The sequence below is a fragment of the Coloeus monedula genome, assembly GCF_965178545.1.
Source record: "Coloeus monedula genome assembly, chromosome: 23".
NCBI classification, from domain to species: domain Eukaryota; kingdom Metazoa; phylum Chordata; class Aves; order Passeriformes; family Corvidae; genus Coloeus; species Coloeus monedula.
The window spans coordinates 7,113,867-7,132,479 of NC_138803.1; the positions used below are offsets into that span (position 1 = coordinate 7,113,867).

The 18,613-nt window shown below is 48.5% G+C and overlaps 2 protein-coding genes across 2 annotated transcripts; both read left to right on the forward strand.

Annotated features, from left to right (window-relative positions):
• Positions 1 to 241: 241 nt before the first annotated feature.
• Positions 242 to 11,498, forward strand: CAPZA1 (capping actin protein of muscle Z-line subunit alpha 1). Its single transcript, XM_082295960.1, has 10 exons — positions 242 to 298; positions 4,530 to 4,593; positions 4,852 to 4,903; positions 5,728 to 5,791; positions 7,097 to 7,303; positions 7,694 to 7,773; positions 8,216 to 8,294; positions 8,772 to 8,843; positions 9,430 to 9,492; positions 10,083 to 11,498. Exons 1-10 carry the CDS (start codon positions 260 to 262, stop codon positions 10,221 to 10,223), a joined length of 861 nt encoding a protein of 286 aa, XP_082152086.1. The 5' UTR covers positions 242 to 259; the 3' UTR covers positions 10,224 to 11,498.
• A 1,133-nt stretch (positions 11,499 to 12,631) lies between these two features.
• Positions 12,632 to 18,559, forward strand: MOV10 (Mov10 RNA helicase; the record flags this gene model as incomplete). Its single annotated transcript, XM_082296253.1, is given in 21 exon segments — positions 12,632 to 12,765; positions 13,493 to 13,586; positions 13,682 to 13,815; positions 13,898 to 14,136; positions 14,226 to 14,466; positions 14,654 to 14,776; positions 14,858 to 15,011; positions 15,091 to 15,245; positions 15,366 to 15,542; positions 15,659 to 15,806; positions 15,897 to 16,058; positions 16,153 to 16,456; positions 16,459 to 16,584; positions 16,676 to 16,795; positions 16,885 to 16,987; positions 17,187 to 17,310; positions 17,391 to 17,582; positions 17,723 to 17,797; positions 17,910 to 18,035; positions 18,219 to 18,307; positions 18,445 to 18,559. Coding segments are annotated over 21 exon segments (3,135 nt in total).
• Positions 18,560 to 18,613: the final 54 nt, after the last annotated feature.

The window sequence follows — 18,613 nt, forward strand, 5'->3', positions numbered from 1 at the left end:
GGGCTCCTCCAGAGTGGGCAGCCTGTTCGTAAAGCCCATCACCGCTACTCCACCCGAGCATATCCCACACGATGACCGGGAGCCCCGAAGGCTCCGGGAGACGGCGGCTCTATCAGCCGGTACCGCGAGAACGCACCCGTTTTTATGATGGCGGCCGGGCGGCGTCTGCCCGCAGCTAAGATGGCGCCACCTGCGCTTTCGGCCCGCCGCCTGGCTCTCCCGGCATGCGCTGCGCGGGGCCGGGCACACAGCTGCCAAGATGGCGGACTTGGAGGAGCGGGTGTCGGATGAGGAGAAGGTAAAGGAAAGGGGGTGGCCGCTCCCCCGCTGTGGGCCGGCGCCGCTGCCCCCGGGAAGGCGGTGGGTGGGGAGTGGCGGGCAGGCTCGTCCGCTGCCTGTGTGCCGGCCTGCGGGTGCCTCGGGGCGGGCGGGTCCCCGAGAGCACCGGGCCGCCGCCGCCCGGGTGAAGGAACGGCCGTTCCTTACCTCCGAAGCACTTTGCCTTCCGATTTCTTCATTGCCTCGGTGCAGCTGAGGTTTAGGTTGGACATCAGGAGGAGTTTCTTAACAGGAAGGCCTGTTAGACGTTGGCAGGGGCTGCCCAGAGAGGTGGTAAAGTCCCTATCCCTGGTGATGTTCGAGGAACGACCGGACGTGGCAGTCAGTGCTGTGGTCTTGTTGACAAGGTGGGGATCAGTCACAGGTTGATCGCTCGATGATCTTGGAGGTCTTTCCCAACCAAAATGATTCTGCGAAAATGTATTTTCTGCGCTTCTTTTCCCGAATCAGCTAAGTAACGAGCGTGTCTATAAGGTCCTTTGCAACTTCTTCACTTCCTAAACACCCTCCGAGTGTGTCGGCGCGTTTTCTGCTCGCCCCAGCTGCTGACAGGAACTTTGATGTAGATCCTACAAATTATGCTGGGTGGAAAGGACTAAGTAGGAGCAAATAGAGCCATAATTATTTTAGGAAAGGGGGAAATGAGTAGTTCCTCTTGTGTAGGAATGTGAGAAAGTTACAGACTGCAAGTTCTGTGCCAGGTAACACTGTTGTCTACAAACAGTGGTTTTAAAATACACTGTTACTCTTCCTTACATCATAGAAGTGTTAAATTTAGTGCTTGCTTTGTTTTTTAACATTATGGAGGAATTGTTCAGGCTCATGGATCCTCAAGGATCCTACAAGTCCAGAGGATGCTTTCATTTTTCCCTTAAACTGCAATTTCAGCTTCATTTCAGTGACATCATTTGTGAAACAAGCAGAGCTTTAAAGGTGAAATTAATCCATTAGTCACTATTTTAGGTGATGCTGTTTGAAATAAGCATTCCAGAGCAGAATTGATATGGCTTTTAGAATATAGCTTGATTCAATTTCAACTGCCTCCACGCCTCACACAGGCAGAGAAGGACAACCTTAAGGGAGGATCTGAAAGAGAAACATGCAGCAAAGATTTACTGTAGTATCCATTTTGTGACTATTCAGATGAGTCTTGAACTTTATAAATGTTATTTTTTTTAAGTCTTAATTTACCAGTACTTTAAAGCAAAGCAAAAAACCCAAAACCATCAATTGAGCAACAAAATGAGTTCATTCCGTCCTTCAAGCTTCACTCCTTTATTCTCTATGGGCATATTTTTGGTAAGAGATTCATTTCTTAGATAGGCTGGGAGAGCTGGGGGGTGTCCAGCCTGGAGAAGAGAAGGCTCCAGGGAGACCTTAGATCCCCTTCCAGTGCCTAAAAGGGCTCCAAGAGAGCTGGAGAGGGACTTGGGACAAGGGCCTGGAGTGACAGGACGAGGGGGAATGGCTTCACACTGCCGGAGGACAGAGTTAGATGGGATATTGGGAAGAAATTCTTCCTTGTGAGAGTGGGCAGGCCCTGGCACAGGGTGCCCAGAGCAGCTGGGGCTGCCCCTGGATCCCTGGCAGTGTCCCAGGCCAGGCTGGACACTGGGGCTTGATGCAACCTGGGACAGTGGGAGGTGTCCCTGCCCATGGCAGGGGGATGGGACTGGATGAGCTTTAAGGTCCCTTCCAACCCAACCAGTCTGTGATCCTGTGATTTTCTTTTAAGTTCCTCTGAAATCTCCCCTGTTTTGCTCTAGTTCATTCTGCTGCCATTTTGCCAGTTTAAACTAGCAGCTGAGCAGCTTCCCTTCCCCTCAGACACTTTCCCCATTTTAGAAGCAGGAAGTTGATGTTGCAGGCTGAAATGGCACCTGAAATGGCGCCGGGGGCCAGGAAATGGGGCAGGTTGCAGAAAGTCCTATTTTGGTGTTTCTGCAGAGAAGCATCCTGACACCGCCCTGCAAGAAACCAGCTCTGAAAACCAACAACTGTTCAAGTGCTTGACATTTCAAATTAATCACTCCCCAGCCTGTTTCCTGCACTCCTGATTTCAATAGTTTAACTGAAATGGTTTGTATTTTATTGCTCCGTGAGAGGCAGGGCAAGGGGTAATTATCCAAGTGAACACTTTCCACTTGCAGCCTTTGCTTTGATCAGAACTGGGTTTGTAATAACATTTGATTGAAGTGCAGAGGCCTTTCTGTGTTGATTTAGTTTTGTTCATCCTTCCAAGTGAGAGAATTTGTGGAAGACTGTAAAAATCTCTCACATAACACTTGGGGGTTTTTTCTGTTTGTTTGTTTGTTGTTTCTTTTTCCCATAAGGATTTCATTACGAGAATCCATTGATCTAAAGTTCAGCCTACTAAAACAGTGACCCCTTTGCGAGGGTTTCATGTTCTGCAGCCACAACATCATTGCATAAATTTATAAGATATTAAATTTTATAAGTTTTTAGGGACCTTTTTTTGCTGTATGTTGAAGCACCTTATAAAAGAGAATCTGTTCATCCAGGGAGTTAATTTGAAGGGTGTATTCCAGGGCTGTCCTCCCACTGAGAGGCATCCTGGCATTAGTGGTAGATATTTAGTGGTAGTGTGAGAGCTTTAGCACAGTGATATTCCGTGCTGTGCTTACAATTGCACTTGCTCAGAAAAGCACATGGTGTCATTTCAGAAATCTTTCAGCCTTTTGGGGCGGACTCTGAGCGAAGTGCACAGAGGATATAGAGCAGCAGGGTCTCCCTAAATTACTGCCAGGCTCTCTTCATCATTGCCCAAATTTCTGACAGTGAAATTTGACAATATTATGGTAGCAATCTGTCCTAATTGCAGCTCTTTAAATAGTGAAAGTTTTAAAACAGTTTAAGACTCCATTTTTGGAATTGCTGTATACTTACCAACCTAAAACCAGAAAATTAAGAGAAAATGGTTTTATGTTCTGCATTGTATCAATTACACAAGATACTGTCTTTTTAATGTTTTCCTTGTATTGCTCAATTACTTCAGGCACAAAGAATGTATATCTGTTTTTCGAAATCATTGCTAATTTGGAAGATGATCTATTTTTATCTGAAGCTCAGTCCAGTTAAGGCTGAGTTGTTACTTGATCCTGTTGGAATAAGGCAATTTTAAAGCAAAGCAAAAAACCCAAAACCATCAGTTGAGCAACAAAATGAGTTCCAATCCTTCAAGCTTCACTCCTTTATTCTCTATGGGCATATTTTTGGTAAGAGATTCATTTCTTAGATAGGCTAACAAACCTTTTGTTTGGAAAAGTGTTTATTTCTTTTCGTGGCTTGCTTTAAATAATTGTGCAACAAACAATACAAACAATTTCTGATTAAAACAGGGAAGGCTGTTGAGAGAAGCGAGTTATTTCCAGCTCTGGCAATAACTCAGGTGAAGCAGTTGGATATATACACACAATTCTTGTTTTGCTGCTCAAAATGAAAAGTAGAAAGTAATCAGAAAGGTAATGAGCAATTCTGCAGTCACTTTCAATAAATGTCTTGTTAGACTGGAGAGGCTCATTGGTCAACTTTGTTAGCTGGGCTTATCAGAGGAAATGTGATGTTTTTATTATTCTAAGGGAGAGGTTTAATTTTGTGGCACTTCCTCTTTCATTTCTTCCAAGATCTTTCTATTCCCTTTGGTCCTGTAAAAGCCATAAAAGATTTGATAATGAAAACCATAAACTCCTACTAATTCCAACAGAATCAATACCTGGACCACCTAAATTCTAACAGTGCAAGACATCTATATTGGATTTCAGAACACATTTCAGTTTTATTACACTTTAGAAGAGACGGGACTTTCTTTTCCAGATTCAAAGTCTCTGGACATTGAAAGTTGGCCTTTTCAGTTATTTATGGTATCATTCACAGTTCCACATGCCTTCATAGAATCCCAGAATGGTTTGGGTTGAAAGGGACCTTGAAGATCATCCAGTTCCACCCTTTGCCGTGGGCAGGGACACCTTCCACTAGACCAGGTTGTTCCAAGCCCTGTCCAGCCTTGCTTTGAATAGTCTTATGAGAGACTATTTCTATCTTGACAATGCATGTCTAGATTTCTCCCTACATCTGTCACTTTAGAGTTGGTTTTGTTGGTAAATTGCTTCAATATGTATGAACGCAGTAAATTATCTTTTGTCTTTAATTACTTTTCTGCTTCATTGTAGGTGCGTATAGCTGCAAAATTCATCACTCATGCACCCCCTGGAGAGTTCAATGAAGTATTCAATGGTAAGTAGTTAAGGAAAAAAATGATCTGTGGTGTTTTCTTCACGTTTTATCTATTGTAAGAATCTGAGGTTGTGTCACACCATACTGCTTTTATGGTTAAGTGCCTAGGGAAAGCATGCAGTCCTTCTGGACTACTTCTGCTTAATGAAATTATTTAATCATATTAATGTTTGCATTTGTACAGTTGAAAATAAAATGCATAAGGAGAAAAATTTTATCAAAAAATCCAGTAACCCACCTGAACCCTTTCTTCTCCAGATGTCCGGTTATTGCTTAACAATGACAATCTTCTCAGGGAAGGAGCAGCACAGTAAGTACTAAGATTTCAAACACAAGTCAAATTACCATCAGAGATACTTCTGGTTTTTTTATACCCACCATTCTGTGACAAAGAAAACCATTTGCTGTATTCAGAGCAATCTTCTGTACTTCCTTACCCCACGTAACAAAATATATAATGAAAGGTGTGGATGATTCTTTTTAAAAGCCCTAATTTGGAACTTGTGCTGTATAAAACTGACAGGAAGGCACTCTGCCAAAGAGTTTAAATCTGCAGCAGCAGCAATGTCTGATCATGTTGAATCATCTGATTTATAAAGTAAGCGAAGCCTGTAATAGTGAGTAATTCATAGCCTAAGTTTAGAAAAAGAACTGCCCTCAATAAAAAATTTTCCAAATATGTTGTTTACTTCCACAGCTTCATCAGAAGGTGCTTAAAGATTACACATACAAGCTTTTTGATGCTAAGATTTTATTTCAAGCTAGGTGACGTGTCAGTCAGCAAGTCTTTACATAAGAAAATTGTTGTAAATTTGTTTACCTTGCTGCTGTCTAAATTGCAGCTGGGGTGTTCCTGTTTTGCCTTGGCTTGCTTGCATTCCCCCAGGCTACCTGCTGTTCTACTTTTGAACTCTGTATTTTCCTGGTCATCCCTAAATAAACCTGCTTTTAGACCTGGTGTTTATAGCTATCTACAGTGAAAGGTATTGGAAAATCCTTTAACAGTGCTCGTGTGTATTATTTGCCCAATTTAAGTTGATGTTTGCTGGAATATAATCACACAGTGTACTTACTCTTGAGATAAAATAATTGTGCATGAACAGCTAAAGTTCATGTTCTTTTAATCCTCAACAGTGCATTTGCACAGTACAACATGGATCAGTTCACTCCGGTGAAGATAGAAGGGTACGATGATCAGGTAAGAGGAAACTTTGTACACTTGAGGTTTGTATTACTGCACTTTGAAAAAGCAATAAAAATGTTGTTTCGTCAAGATGTTGACTCATAAGTCAACATCACCATCAGCTGACTCACTCATTCTGCTCACAAGGTGCCGCCTCTCCTCCTTCCCCCACATATCATTATAATGCCAAACTTTCTTCTGTAAGAACAAAGCATAAGCAAAATATTCTCTTTAAGTCCTGTCTTGTACTACTTAGTAAGTCCAATTCGTTGTTCCTTAAAGCTTCATGCTGAAGTCACTGGAATTTTACTTAAGAGTGTGAATGATTAAAGATTACTGTCTATTTAAAGCTCACTCGCAAGTCCTTATGTTGCTACTTGCTTACAGTTCCTATTGACAATTGATAATAGATTCTTAATAGTTTATTTTCTGCAATTTTAGTCCGTTCCCAGCTACCCTAAAAAACAAACGCTATCTTTGTTTATACCAAATCATGGATTTGGTGTAATGATTATACCTAATACTATCCAGTCTATGCCAGCAAAACAAGTTGTTTAGGGGGTTTTTTTAACTTTTTTCTTTAGAACAAACAAAGTCGTAGGGAAGCCAGAAAGCTGCCTGACCATCTGCTCTGTTCTCTGAGCCAAGCTCTGACCCAGCTTTTGTGGTGTTCCAGATATGTTTATGGGAGGCAGATATTAAGAGGGCTGCTCATAGAAATAGCTTTGATGAGAAAGTTACAGTACAACCTGCAAAAGAAAAACCCCACCCCAAAAAAGCCAATATTTGTGAAGCCAGAGAATTATGGTGAAAAAGAAAAAGGGAGGGAATGTGCAATGCTGCTTTGCTGTCTGCTTTAGTTGGTGTATTTTAGAAGTAGTCACATCTATATACCCTTCTTGCCCAGAAGTAGAGCTATTGCAACATGGAACATGGCAATAAATGGTAGATTCCAGAGTAAAATTCTCTGTTTGCTCTAGAAACAGAGAAGGAAAACAGCTAAAATAACTTCAAAAGCAAAGCAACCTGCTTATATTGTAAGGATACCCAATTTTAAGCTAAATATATACATTATTATAGTTCAGCCTTTTCTGGAACAGAAGTCTAAGTGCAGAATTACTGTGGAGAGCAGCAAGTTACCTTCAGCCTCACAACTACTACTATTAATTTAAATTATTACTGAAAAGACTTTGTTTTCTTTATGTGATCTTGTAGCTCAATGAAAGAACCTATTATAACACTGATATGCAAGTAGGGAAAAATGAGAAATAACACATCTATAGCAGCCTAAATGTATCATCATTTCAACTTCTTTTACAGGTCTTAATCACAGAACATGGTGATCTGGGCAATGGCAGATTTTTAGACCCAAGAAACAAACTTTCTTTTAAGTTTGATCACTTAAGGAAAGAAGCAAGTGATCCCCAGCCCGAGGACACAGAATCGACTTTAAAACAATGGAGAGATGCCTGTGACAGTGCACTGAGAGCCTACGTCAAAGATCATTACCCCAATGGCTTCTGCACTGTTGAGTATCCATATTGTTTCCCTGAAAGTGTATTGCTCTGAGTCAGTCAGTTCTAGAGCCGAGTGTGCTGGGCAGAGCTGTTGGAATTCTCCATCCTCACTAGTATTTTGGCTAACTTTGGAATGACAGGTTCCGAAGAGGGTGCAACTATCTTGGTATGCACACAGTGGTAAAGATAGATTAGACATTTTTCATAGTCATGGCTGCCAAGCACCTTCACACCTGCAGGTAATAAAATGCCTGCCAGGGGAGGTGTTGGACAGTGTAACTCGTGGTGCATGTTCCCAGTGAGGTACCACCACAGCAGCCTCCACCCTGCTGCCAAGAACAGAGATTAAGAATGGCTTTCCTTAGCTCTTGGGCCTTTTTAACTCTTTTTCTAAATACAGGTTTATGGTAAATCTATAGATGGACAGCAGACAATTATTGCCTGTATTGAGAGCCACCAGTTTCAGCCCAAGAACTTCTGGTAAGACTATTTCAACATAGTGTGTTTTCTTCCTTTGCCTGGTTCCTCACACCAACCCATCCTACTATAGCTCTGACACGGTCTGAAGGACAGGGAGTTTTGGGCTTCCCAAGAAGTTCTTTTCCTTCTGTAGTGTTTTCCTTGCAGCTCCCTTGGCACTTATCAAAACCCTTCCTGTGACCTATGCAGAGTAAAGGCATTAGCAGAGCTGGATAGATAATCCTTTACATCTCTGGAGCACAAGTGCACTGGAGCTTCTTTGTACTGAAGCTTCATCATATTCAGCTGGGCTGCTGAAATTTGACTCTGTCATCTGAAGCACTAAATCCTTGTGTAGTAGTGGTGATAAGACAACATCAGAAACAACTTACTCTTGTTAGTTTGGTTCTTTTTGCTGTTAGAGCTTCTTGGAAATAGTTTTTCATGCTTTGATTGCTTTTAGGAATGGGCGTTGGAGATCAGAATGGAAGTTTACCATCACACCACCAACAGCTCAAGTGGCTGCCGTGCTCAAAATCCAGGTGAGTTAATTTCTCCTGGCAGTAACAGAAGAAGCTGCACTGTGCTTCTCTTACACAAATGCATTGGCTCAGAATGAGATGCTGAAATGCAGCAGAGATGTCCTTCTCAAGTCAGTATGCTATTAAACTAAGCAATTCAAGAAATTAATTCTTAAATCTAGTATTTCAGGAATAGTCTCAGATATGGCCTGTGGTTTATTATGTAGCATTACCATATAGGCCTCCACTTTGCTTCACTTCATAGGGCTAAAACCTCTACCTTGAATCTTTTATATTTGCTCTTAGCTCTAGGTGTTTACTGCATTAACATAATCTTGAACAGTCTTGACAAAGAATGAAACCTTTTAGAAAATCCACCCTGCTTTTAGTCTCCACGTAAGCAGAGAAGACTGGCACAATGCTCTGTTGTGCCATTTTAGTAGCATTTGGGGGCTCAGGAATTCTGTGATAAAACGTTCATTCTATCTCTTTGTCCAGGTCCATTACTATGAAGATGGCAATGTCCAGCTGGTTAGTCACAAAGACATTCAGGACTCTGTACAGGTGTCAGTAAGTATGCTAAAAGATCCTTATAATAAGCAACTGTTTTATTCCTTAAACAGCTCACAAAGCATGCACTGCCATGACTGCAGTCTCTTGACTTTAAAGTAATTTTAGGGTGAACATTCAATGTAGTATTTAGAGTCACATAGGAATCCCAGATTCCCAATTGCTTAAAATTCAATCTTATTAGAAAGTCTCTGCTGGAAAGCTTCTCTTGGAAGTTTGGGTTAAAGAGGACAGAATATGCTTCTCTATCTCTGTGCATGGGAAAGGAACAGTAAGAGACATACACTAAGGGGAAAATAAGAAATCCTCTAGTATGGTAGAGGGAGCAACAGCTGCAAAATGACTCATTTTACCATGAAGGTCCACATCCCTTTTGCTCACTAGGGTGCAGCCCTGCTCCAGTTTGGAGCACAAGCTCTACCCAGTACGTAGTAAGTGAAAGGAACCCAGCTACAACCACGAGGCACAAGCTGATGATGTTACCCACTTTATCTGTACTCAGCCTATCATTTGAGAAGAAATCTATTGTGTAGCTTATCTAAGTTGTGCTTCAACATACCAACTTTTTTTTTTTTTTCCTCTGCAGAGTGATGTCCAAACTGCTAAGGAGTTTATTAAGATCATAGAAAATGCAGAAAACGAGTACCAGGTAAGATCAATGGTAGTTAAATAAACCATAGAATCATATCGGTCTCCATTTGCAGTTAATGAAAACATGGAAAACTGACCTCTGGTTCTGTTTCTGGCTGAATCTGGTATTCACTGTAAGAATTACTTAGAAGAGGGCAGCAGTATTTGTTTAAACAATATAGTTATAAAGCTGTAACGTTATAAAGCTGTGTTATAATTAACTATCAAGTTTGCTGTATGGTTTTTTAAAGGGTTACAAATGGTACCTGGAACAAGCATGGGAGGGGAGTGGGTGAGTCAATGTATTTTCCTCTGTGACAGTTAAAAATACTGAGGAGGAAATTTGTGCAACAGCTTTTACATTGTCCCAGCCTGTGTGTAAGGAGACTCAAAAGAGATAAGGCAGTGAAAGACCTAAGGAGATGCTGCTGCATTACAGGGAACGTGAATAGAAACCCTTTGACTTGTGCACACACTGGTGACTGCATTATTAATTTAGTTAATAGTGTGCCTTACACCTTACAGAAAGGAGTTTGTGGCTTTAACACTGAGTTGAGCTTTCTTGTAGTGTTTTATGAGTGCCCTAACCAAATCTACTTGCACTTGCAGACAGCAATTAGTGAAAACTACCAGACCATGTCAGACACCACTTTCAAAGCCTTACGCCGGCAGCTGCCCGTCACCCGCACCAAGATTGACTGGAACAAAATCCTCAGCTACAAGATTGGCAAAGAAATGCAGAATGCTTAATGCAGAAACAAGGAGGCGTATGAAAAGTTTGTGTGCAAAAAAACAAATGTGGTCCTATGCCAAGTAGATGGTTTCTAAACCAGAGCAGCATTTTTTAGGGCTTTCAAAGTTAACAGGTTTTCTAGCCTGAGAGGGAACTGTGGAACAAATAGTTGTCTTTGTGTTTTGTGTTTCTTGCCACATAAACTTCCTGTTGTAGCTGCATTTAATAGGTCATTTAAATTCAGCCATTCATGGCTCAGAAGTGTAGCTGTTTTCAGTCACTGGCTGGAAAACTTCCTAGCTGGAAAAGCCCTATTATTACCCCAGCAGAGGGTGCAGAGCGTTCCCTTCACCTGTATCCAGCACTCCAGGTATCCAGTAAGTTTGTCAAACCTGCCAAGAGCTCGTGGCGCTGCAAAACACAGTAAGTGCAAGACAGTGAGTCCTCGTGTACCCTTATTCCCAGCCTCCACAAAGCAGATGACTGCAGGCTTAGATTTTACTGTAGAAAATGAGTTTACAGGATCCTTTACAGAATTCCCTACTCACCCAGCTCTTCCAGGGACATAACTTTTTTTTAATCTGAAGATTTGAGCCATGTTCCCTAAAAGTGAACATCTTTGTTCTCCCCTCCCTTGTGTACGTACGGTTACCAGACATCTGCATTTTTACAAGATGCATCACTGCTGATCCACAAGGGCTGGATGGTGATTAAAAATGCAGATGTCTACAGAATAATAGGTATGTTGTGCTTTAATGCTTTGTGGCAGGTTCATAGATTTGTATCACAGGTGTATGGATGGATAGTGTACAAAATAAATAAACTTGCACCAAAGTGAGAGAAAAAATCCTTTCCATTTGTCTCAGTTTTGGACAGTTTCTTGTCATGTTTAGAGGGGATTTTGGAGTGAATCTCTTCTACGTGCATGCTCTGCGTTACTTTTTTCCCCCCTCTAACATCAAAACTAGCAGTCCTAACAGTTTCTGTGAAGGAGGGGATGATGCCTTTCTCAGATCTTGGAACATGGATTCACTACAAAGTGAACTTCCTCTGGTGAACTCCCTTTGCTTTGTTTGCACTTGGCTATCACTGGCCACCTTGCAGGTTCTGGTTTTTAAACTGGCTCATGTCTTCCTGTTTTTAAATACACAAAGGAAAAAGGGTTGGGAAGAGAGGGATGGGGTTGCCTGTGCATTACACTTCAGTTTTTGCACAGTAATACCACAAAACAAGTGTTTATCCTTTGTGAGTTTTATCTAAATAAAATATATTTGTATTTGCTGCTGAGACTGACCGTTCATCCCTCAGGCATCCTCTGTATCGACTAGTCTAGTGCAAATACACCAGTCTTTGGTTAAAGCCATTTGTGTGTGTTCTTTCATGGTCTCACTCCTGTTAATTCCTAAAGGCTAGGAAGTGGTGGAGTCACCAACCCTGAGGGTGTTCAAAAATGTGAATGTGGCACTTGAGGACATGGTTTAGTGGTGAACACGATGGCAGTGCTGGGTTCAGGGTTGGGCTTTGATGATCTCAAAGATCTTTTGCAACTTTAACAATTCCACAATTAAAGCAGGGATGGTATCACTCCAAACCCATGGGTGATGCTCCCGCCCTGGTATACAGACATGGGAACTGGACAGCTGAGCATCCAAATTAAAATAAAAACAGTCGCAGAGCTTTAATGCAGCTCCTCCCTGGAAAAAACTCAGCAAGGAGGTAATTCCATTCATCCTCTGTGTCTTACTGTAACACCTACGTCAGACACTCCTGGTCGTATCCTACACGGGACAAAGCAGGGCTTTTTTGGAGGGTTTGCACAGAGCTGTGATTCAAGGACAGTTTGTTAAGAGGGTCCCCTCCCTGCGGCAGCACCCAGGGGAGATGAAAAGTTGTGTGGGCCTCAGGTGCTGTGGGCTGCGGCCCTGGACCCATCCAGGAAATCGCTGCAGCAATTCCAAGAATGTGAAGCTGAAACAGGGCCCAAGATAAGGCTCTGCACCCAACACGGCTTTTATCTCCCTCAAGGCTAGTCTTCTGCTCCTTGGTTACACTGAAAGTAGCTCCCCGCCAGTGTTCCAGCCTTAAGAGCGTTTCTATCTCTTTGTCCTTCTCCAAATCTTTAGCTAATCATCCTTTACACTGACTCGTTCCCTGCATGCCTCCTGGCCCTTCTCCCACCCAGCCTTCTCTACAGCAGGCTCCGCTGTCCCAGCCCCTCCATCCCCCCGTGCCAGGCGGGCGGGCCCGCGGCCGCTCGGCCCCTTTCGCTTTCGTTTCTTCCTGCGCGCCCAGGTCCGGGTCAGCCCAGCCCAGCCCAGCCCAGCCCAGCCCGGCCCAGCCCAGCCCGGCTTAACCTCGCACACCTCGACGCGGCACATCTCGGCTCGGCTCGGCTCGGCACGGCACGGCACAGCTCGGCTCAACCATGCCGCGGTTCAGCGTGGCGGAGGCCAGTCTGTGGGGGGATCAGTTCGTGCAGTTCCTGCGGGAGACGGGCCGGGAGCAGGTGAGCCTGCGGGAAACGCTGCGGACCATCTACAACCAGGAGTTCCGGCCCAGGTGAGAGAGCCCTCGGGCAGACCCGGGCAGCATCAGCCGGGACAGACTCCTGGCCAGCATCGCCCATTCTCCCGGGCCAGCATCTCCCAATCCCCGGGCCAGCGTCCCCAGTGCCTGGCCAGCATCACTGGGGTCTCCAAGCTCCTCTGTCTAACCAAAGCCCTGCTGGGATGATCCCCAGCTCCATGGGCCCCCATCAGCTGCCTGGGGACGGCCTTGGACACCCACTGCCCACCACACTCCCCCACCTCACCCTGCTGACACCAATCACACTGGCCCTTGTGCAATATTACCACTGTTAATCATTGGCAAAGCCAGGGCTCAGTGCACTGGTGGGACTGGGAGGAGGTACCTGGGGAGTCATCACTACTGGGGCCATTATCTGTGCCAGCTCAGCTCCTGAGTACTAGCATGGACAGGCTCTGCACGGCTGTCAGGGACAGGCAATGATGCAGTGAGACAGCTGGAATAGCTGTGGCATAGCTGGAACAACAATGGCACAGCACGGAATTGCTGGAGCAGCCAGCAGGGATGTAAGATTTGCACAGGCCAATGGGAAGGCAAAGTCCTTCTTCCTCTCCTGGAGCAGAGGGGACCCACTGAGAACTCCCTCACTCCAGCCTCAGTGTCCTGCTTCATCTTCCCACTTGCCTCACCTCAGCTGCCTGTGCCCATGGCAGCCAAGCCACACTCTGTCCCATACAAACCCTCTCCCTTGTCTCCTCAGGACTGACACAAAGACACCCAGGTTTTCCTGCATCTTGTATGCGCTAAAGACAACCCAGCAGGTGCAGGTGCGTGGAGAGGTGGTGAAATTCAAGGTGAGTTCATGCAGTGGCAGTTCCCACCAGTACTGGCTCCTCAGGAGCCCCCAGCAGGATCCCAGGGCCACGCTAATTCTGGCTGCTCCTTGCAGGTGAAGAGGCGTGTGGTGGTGGCAGACCAGTACCGGAGACCCAGAACGAATGCACAGACGTCCATGTCCACATCTGCCTCAGGACAGCAGCTCAGCTTCACTCCACAAATGCCCCAGATCTATGCCAAGCAGTGGTATGACTGGCAGCACCCTGCCTCGGCATGGCCTCTGGATCCCCCGCCCCAGCAGGGAAAGCCTGACCCTCCCTCCCCACAGGGCTGAGCTCATTCGTGGGAAGCACGGCATAGAGATCGTCTCAGACTATGACCAGGGCAATGGGAACATCCGCTTCCCAGTGGTGCCAGGTGAGCCCCAGACAGTCACTGTCCTGGTGCAGAACTGTGGGGCGGAGGTGGTGACACTGCAGCGGTTCCAGCCACGCCAGCAGTCACAGGAGCTCTCCTTCACTGATGAGCAAGGGGCAATGCAGGGCCAGTCCCTGCTGTTACACCCAGGTAGGGTCCCATTGTCCCATCCCATCCCTGCCCTGTGCCCTGCCCTGCAGAGAGGACGCAGGACTTGATCTCGCCTCTTCACCCCGCAGGTGGTATGTACCCCATCCAGGTGCGGTGCCTCACCACCTGCAATGGGCACTTCAGTGCTGTGTTGTTCTTTGAGTTCACCAAGGAGCCAGATGACCCCTTCAGCATCTCACGCTATGTTGCTGCCATTGCCGAGAGCCAGCTGGCCAAGGACCTGGGGCCCTCGGCACCTTTCCAACCTTATGAGGCCAGCCTCCAGCGCCTTGTCACAGTCATCACCGAGGATGGCATCCCCCCTGCCAGGTATGTGCTGAAGTCACCTGCTGCCATCCTGAGCAGAAGGGCCCAGCCTGTTCTCCAGCCAGGACGAGGTTCAGCTCCTTGGCTGTCTGACACCACAGGACAGTGCTTCAACCCTGTGCGATGGCTGGTGACAGTGGGGTTGGGGACATAATGCAGTCCCTGCAGCACTGCTGTGCCCTCCACCCAGCTCCCTGAAAAATGAACTGGAGAGGGAAGTCCCTCTGGGCACTTACCAGTACCCAAAGAGCCTCAAGGACACAATCCTGCTCGGACCCAACACTAGTGCCAGCTCCAGCTGGGCTGCCATGTGGTAAGTGCCAAGGGCAATGCTGAGGTGTTCCCTGAGGGCCAAGCTGTCCCTGGGACACAATGACATTGCTGCTGCCCTCAGCTCGCTGCTGGAAGCACCTCTGCAGGCTGAGAACTACCACCAGAAATTCCAGCTCCTGCTGCACCTGGAGGAGATCCAGATGGAGGTGGACATCCGGCGCTACGACATGCAGGATGTGACCATGGTGCAGGACAGGGCGCTGCTGGTTCTCAATGTGCGTAGGGGGCTGAGGGGTGCTGGCATAACACTGGCACTCCCAGAGTGCCTGGCAGCACACTGACCCTCTGGCACAGGTGCCTGGCGTGGCCGAGAACCGCCCGTCTGTGCTGAGAGGGGACCACCTCTTTGCCCACCTGAGCAGCGAGCGGGACCACTCTCCGCTCGTCCGGTACAAGGGCTATGTGCACAGCGTGGAACTGGAGAAGGTCAGGCTGGGCTTCTCCTCCAAGTGAGTGATGTCTGCTCCCAGCAGCCTTTCTCAGAGATACCAAAGGCCAGGAGCAGGTTGGAATGGGACAGGAGGGCATGGGAGAGTGCTCCGTGCCCTGCTCATACCACTCCTTCCCAGGCTGCAGAAGATGTTTGTGAACAACTTGAAGTTTGATGTGACCTTCACCTTCAGCCGGCTGCCACTGCAGGTCCGGCATCGGGCTGCAGTCCTGGCCATGCGCCGTGGCTTGTCCAGCCTCCTCTTCCCCTCTGCCTCCTGCCACAAGTCCCTGTTCCCAGGCCCCTTCCAGCCCCGGTGAGTCCCCAGTTCTGCAGGAGAGGGTCCGAGAGAGTCCCCAGTTCTGGGAGGGTCCGAGGGATGGAGGGGATGGAGGCAATGGGGCTCCGGCAGCGCAGCCTCTGCTCCCACAGGTGGTTTAACCGCAAGCTGGAGACCAACGAGGAGCAGTGCAGAGCTGTGACCCACATCGTGACAGGGATGTCCCGGCCAGCCCCATACCTCATCTTTGGCCCCCCTGGCACTGGCAAAACGGTCACTATGGTGGAGGCCATCAAGCAGGTGAGTGGCTGGTGCCCAAATCCAGCCCTGAGCATTGCTGCCCACTTTCACCCATGGGGCTCAGTGCTGTCACCTCCTCCTCCTACCCAGGTGTGGACATGCTTCAAGGATGCCCGTATCTTGGCCTGTGCCCCCTCCAACAGTGCCACAGACCTGCTGTGCCAGTGCCTCATCAAGGACATTGCCCCTCAGAACATCTACAGGCTCATCGCCAGCTCCAGGAGCCACAGGGAAGTGCCCGCTGATATCATGGTAAGTCCTTGCTCCTCCAACCTGAAATCCTGACAGCACACCTGGGCTGGCATCCCCTGGGATAGTGGGACCTCACCCAATGCCCATGCTCCAGCCCTGCTGCAACTGGGATGATGAGCAGAGCAGCTACGTGTACCCAAGCAAGGAGCACCTGAGGCAGTACCGGATCATCATCACCACACTGGTGACAGCAGGAAGGTCAGAGGAGCTGGGATTGTCCCCAGCACCCGTGGCAAGTGGACCCAGGGCTGCCTTGCAGCCAGGCTGTGAAGGCAGTCCCTCTGGGATTCAGTGGGGAGGGGTTGGAGGAGGGCAGGCAGCAGGAGGGGAATCCCTCCTCTGTGGAAGGATGAGGATGAAGAGTAGGAGAGGAAGGATGGCCAGGTGGGGCAGGATGCTGAGACAGCCTCATTCCACCTCTCCTCCAGGCTGGTGTCAGCCAACTTCCCCCCTGGGTTTTTCTCCCACGTCTTCATTGACGAGTGCGGCCATGCGGTAGAGCCAGAGAGCGTGGTCGCCATCGCGGGTGAGTGGTGCCTGGCTGCTGTCTCAAGGACCAGCATCTCTGCATGGCCTGGGGTCCCTCCCATTCTCCACTGAGATCTTCCTGTTCCCAGGGCTCCTGGCTCCCATGGACCAGGAGACCAACCCCAATGGGGGGCAGCTGGTGCTGGCAGGAGACCCCAAGCAGCTGGGCCCTGTCCTGACCTCACCACTGGCCATCCAGCATGGTTTGGGTGAGTAGGGAGAGGGGTTGGGAGTGCTGCAGGCACCCCACAGGGGCTGAGTGGCCTTGCGGGGAGCCACAGGCTGTCACTGGGCACAGGCACCTCATTGCTGGAGAGGCTGATGCTGCACAACCCCCTGTACAAGAAGTCGAGTGGAGGATACGACCCACAGTTCATCACCAAACTGCTCTGGAACTACAGGTGGGGACAGGGATGGTGCAGGAAGGCATTGAGCCAGTCAAGATTGGTGAACATGGCTCTCCAGGATTTGTCCCCCAGAGCCTCGTAGTGGCCCGGCTGGTGTGGGAGATGGGAGTGCACCTGCTGTCCTGGTTGCACAGTGCCTGAGAGTTCTGGACCCACAGGGCACCCACCCCAGGCACTGTCCTGCCTCTGCCAGGTCCCACGAGGCCATTCTCAGGATCCCCAACGAACTCTTCTACGACAACGAGCTGAAGGTGTGCAAGAGCAACGGGCTTGACATCCAGAATCTGTATTGTACCTGGGAGGAGCTTCCCAAAAAGGTGAGGGGCGCAGCAGGGACTGGCCCAGGAGATATCCCTAAGGCACAAGCAGAGCAGAGCCAAATGTTCTCCATCCCCAGGGCTTCCCCATCATCTTCCATGGGGTTTGTGGGGAAGACCAGAGAGAGGCCAAGAGCCCCTCATTCTTCAACACGGCTGAAATTGAGGTCCTGGTCCACTACCTCAAGAAGCTGCTGCAGAGCCAGGGCAAGGGAAGCTGCCCCACTGTGTCCCCCAAGGAGATCGGCATCATTTCTCCCTACAGGAAGCAGGTGAGGGACACAGCTCTGCAGGCAGGGCATAGGCAGAGACCTCCCCAAGGGACAGGGAACACTGGGACGGATGGGCAGCCCCAGGGCTGGCACAAAGATGGCCCTATGGTGGCTGGATTTTGCCACATGCCTCCACTCAGGTAGAGAAGATCCGGAAAGCCATCACCTCCCTGGATCCGGATCTGCAGAAGCTGCCGGACATCAGCCAGTTGAAGGTAGGTCCTGAGCATGGAGGGGAGAGGAGCACACCCTGCCACAGGAGGAGGGAGCCCTGCCAGCCCCAGCCCAGGGTTGCTTCTGGCCCCATATCTGCTGTCCCTGCCCCAGGTGGGCTCTGTGGAGGAGTTCCAGGGCCAGGAGCGGCTTGTGATCCTCATCTCCACCGTGCGCAGCTGCAGCACATACCTCCAGTTCGACCAGACCTTCAGGCTGGGCTTCCTCAAGAACCCCAAGGTACCACATTGCCCCAAGCAGACCCATCTTCCTAGGCATCCCCTTCTTCCCTCTGGTTCTCACAGGCAGGTAGAGCTGCTCTGGGTGCTCAGTGCCACACCAGAGCTGCCTGCACCCAGGTGGAGCTGGGAGAGGATGAGAGGTGCTGCAGCCAGGTAAAGCCCTCTTGCTTGTCCTCTTCAGAGGCTTAACGTGGCCATCACCAGGGCCAAGGCTCTGTTGATCGTGGTGGGTAATCCGGCTGTGCTCAGCAAGGACCACCACTGGCACAGGTGAGCTGCTCTGGCCCCTGCCACAGACAGTGCTCACCAGGATGTGCCCTTTCCTGCTGCCTGGCCATGCCCGCTGCCATGGAGCAGTGAGGCCGGTGCCCCCTCATGCCCACGCTCCCCTGCCTCTGCACTTGCAGGTTCCTCAGGTACTGCAAGGAAGAGGGCGGCTACACAGGATACCCCTACGAGGATGAGAGCACAGCTGAGGACAGACTCGCTGACGACCTCCACGTGCTGCAGCTCAACGTTTAGTACCCGGGTGAGCAGAGCTGGGCACTGCCAGCGGGGCCCCGACAGCAGCAGGCT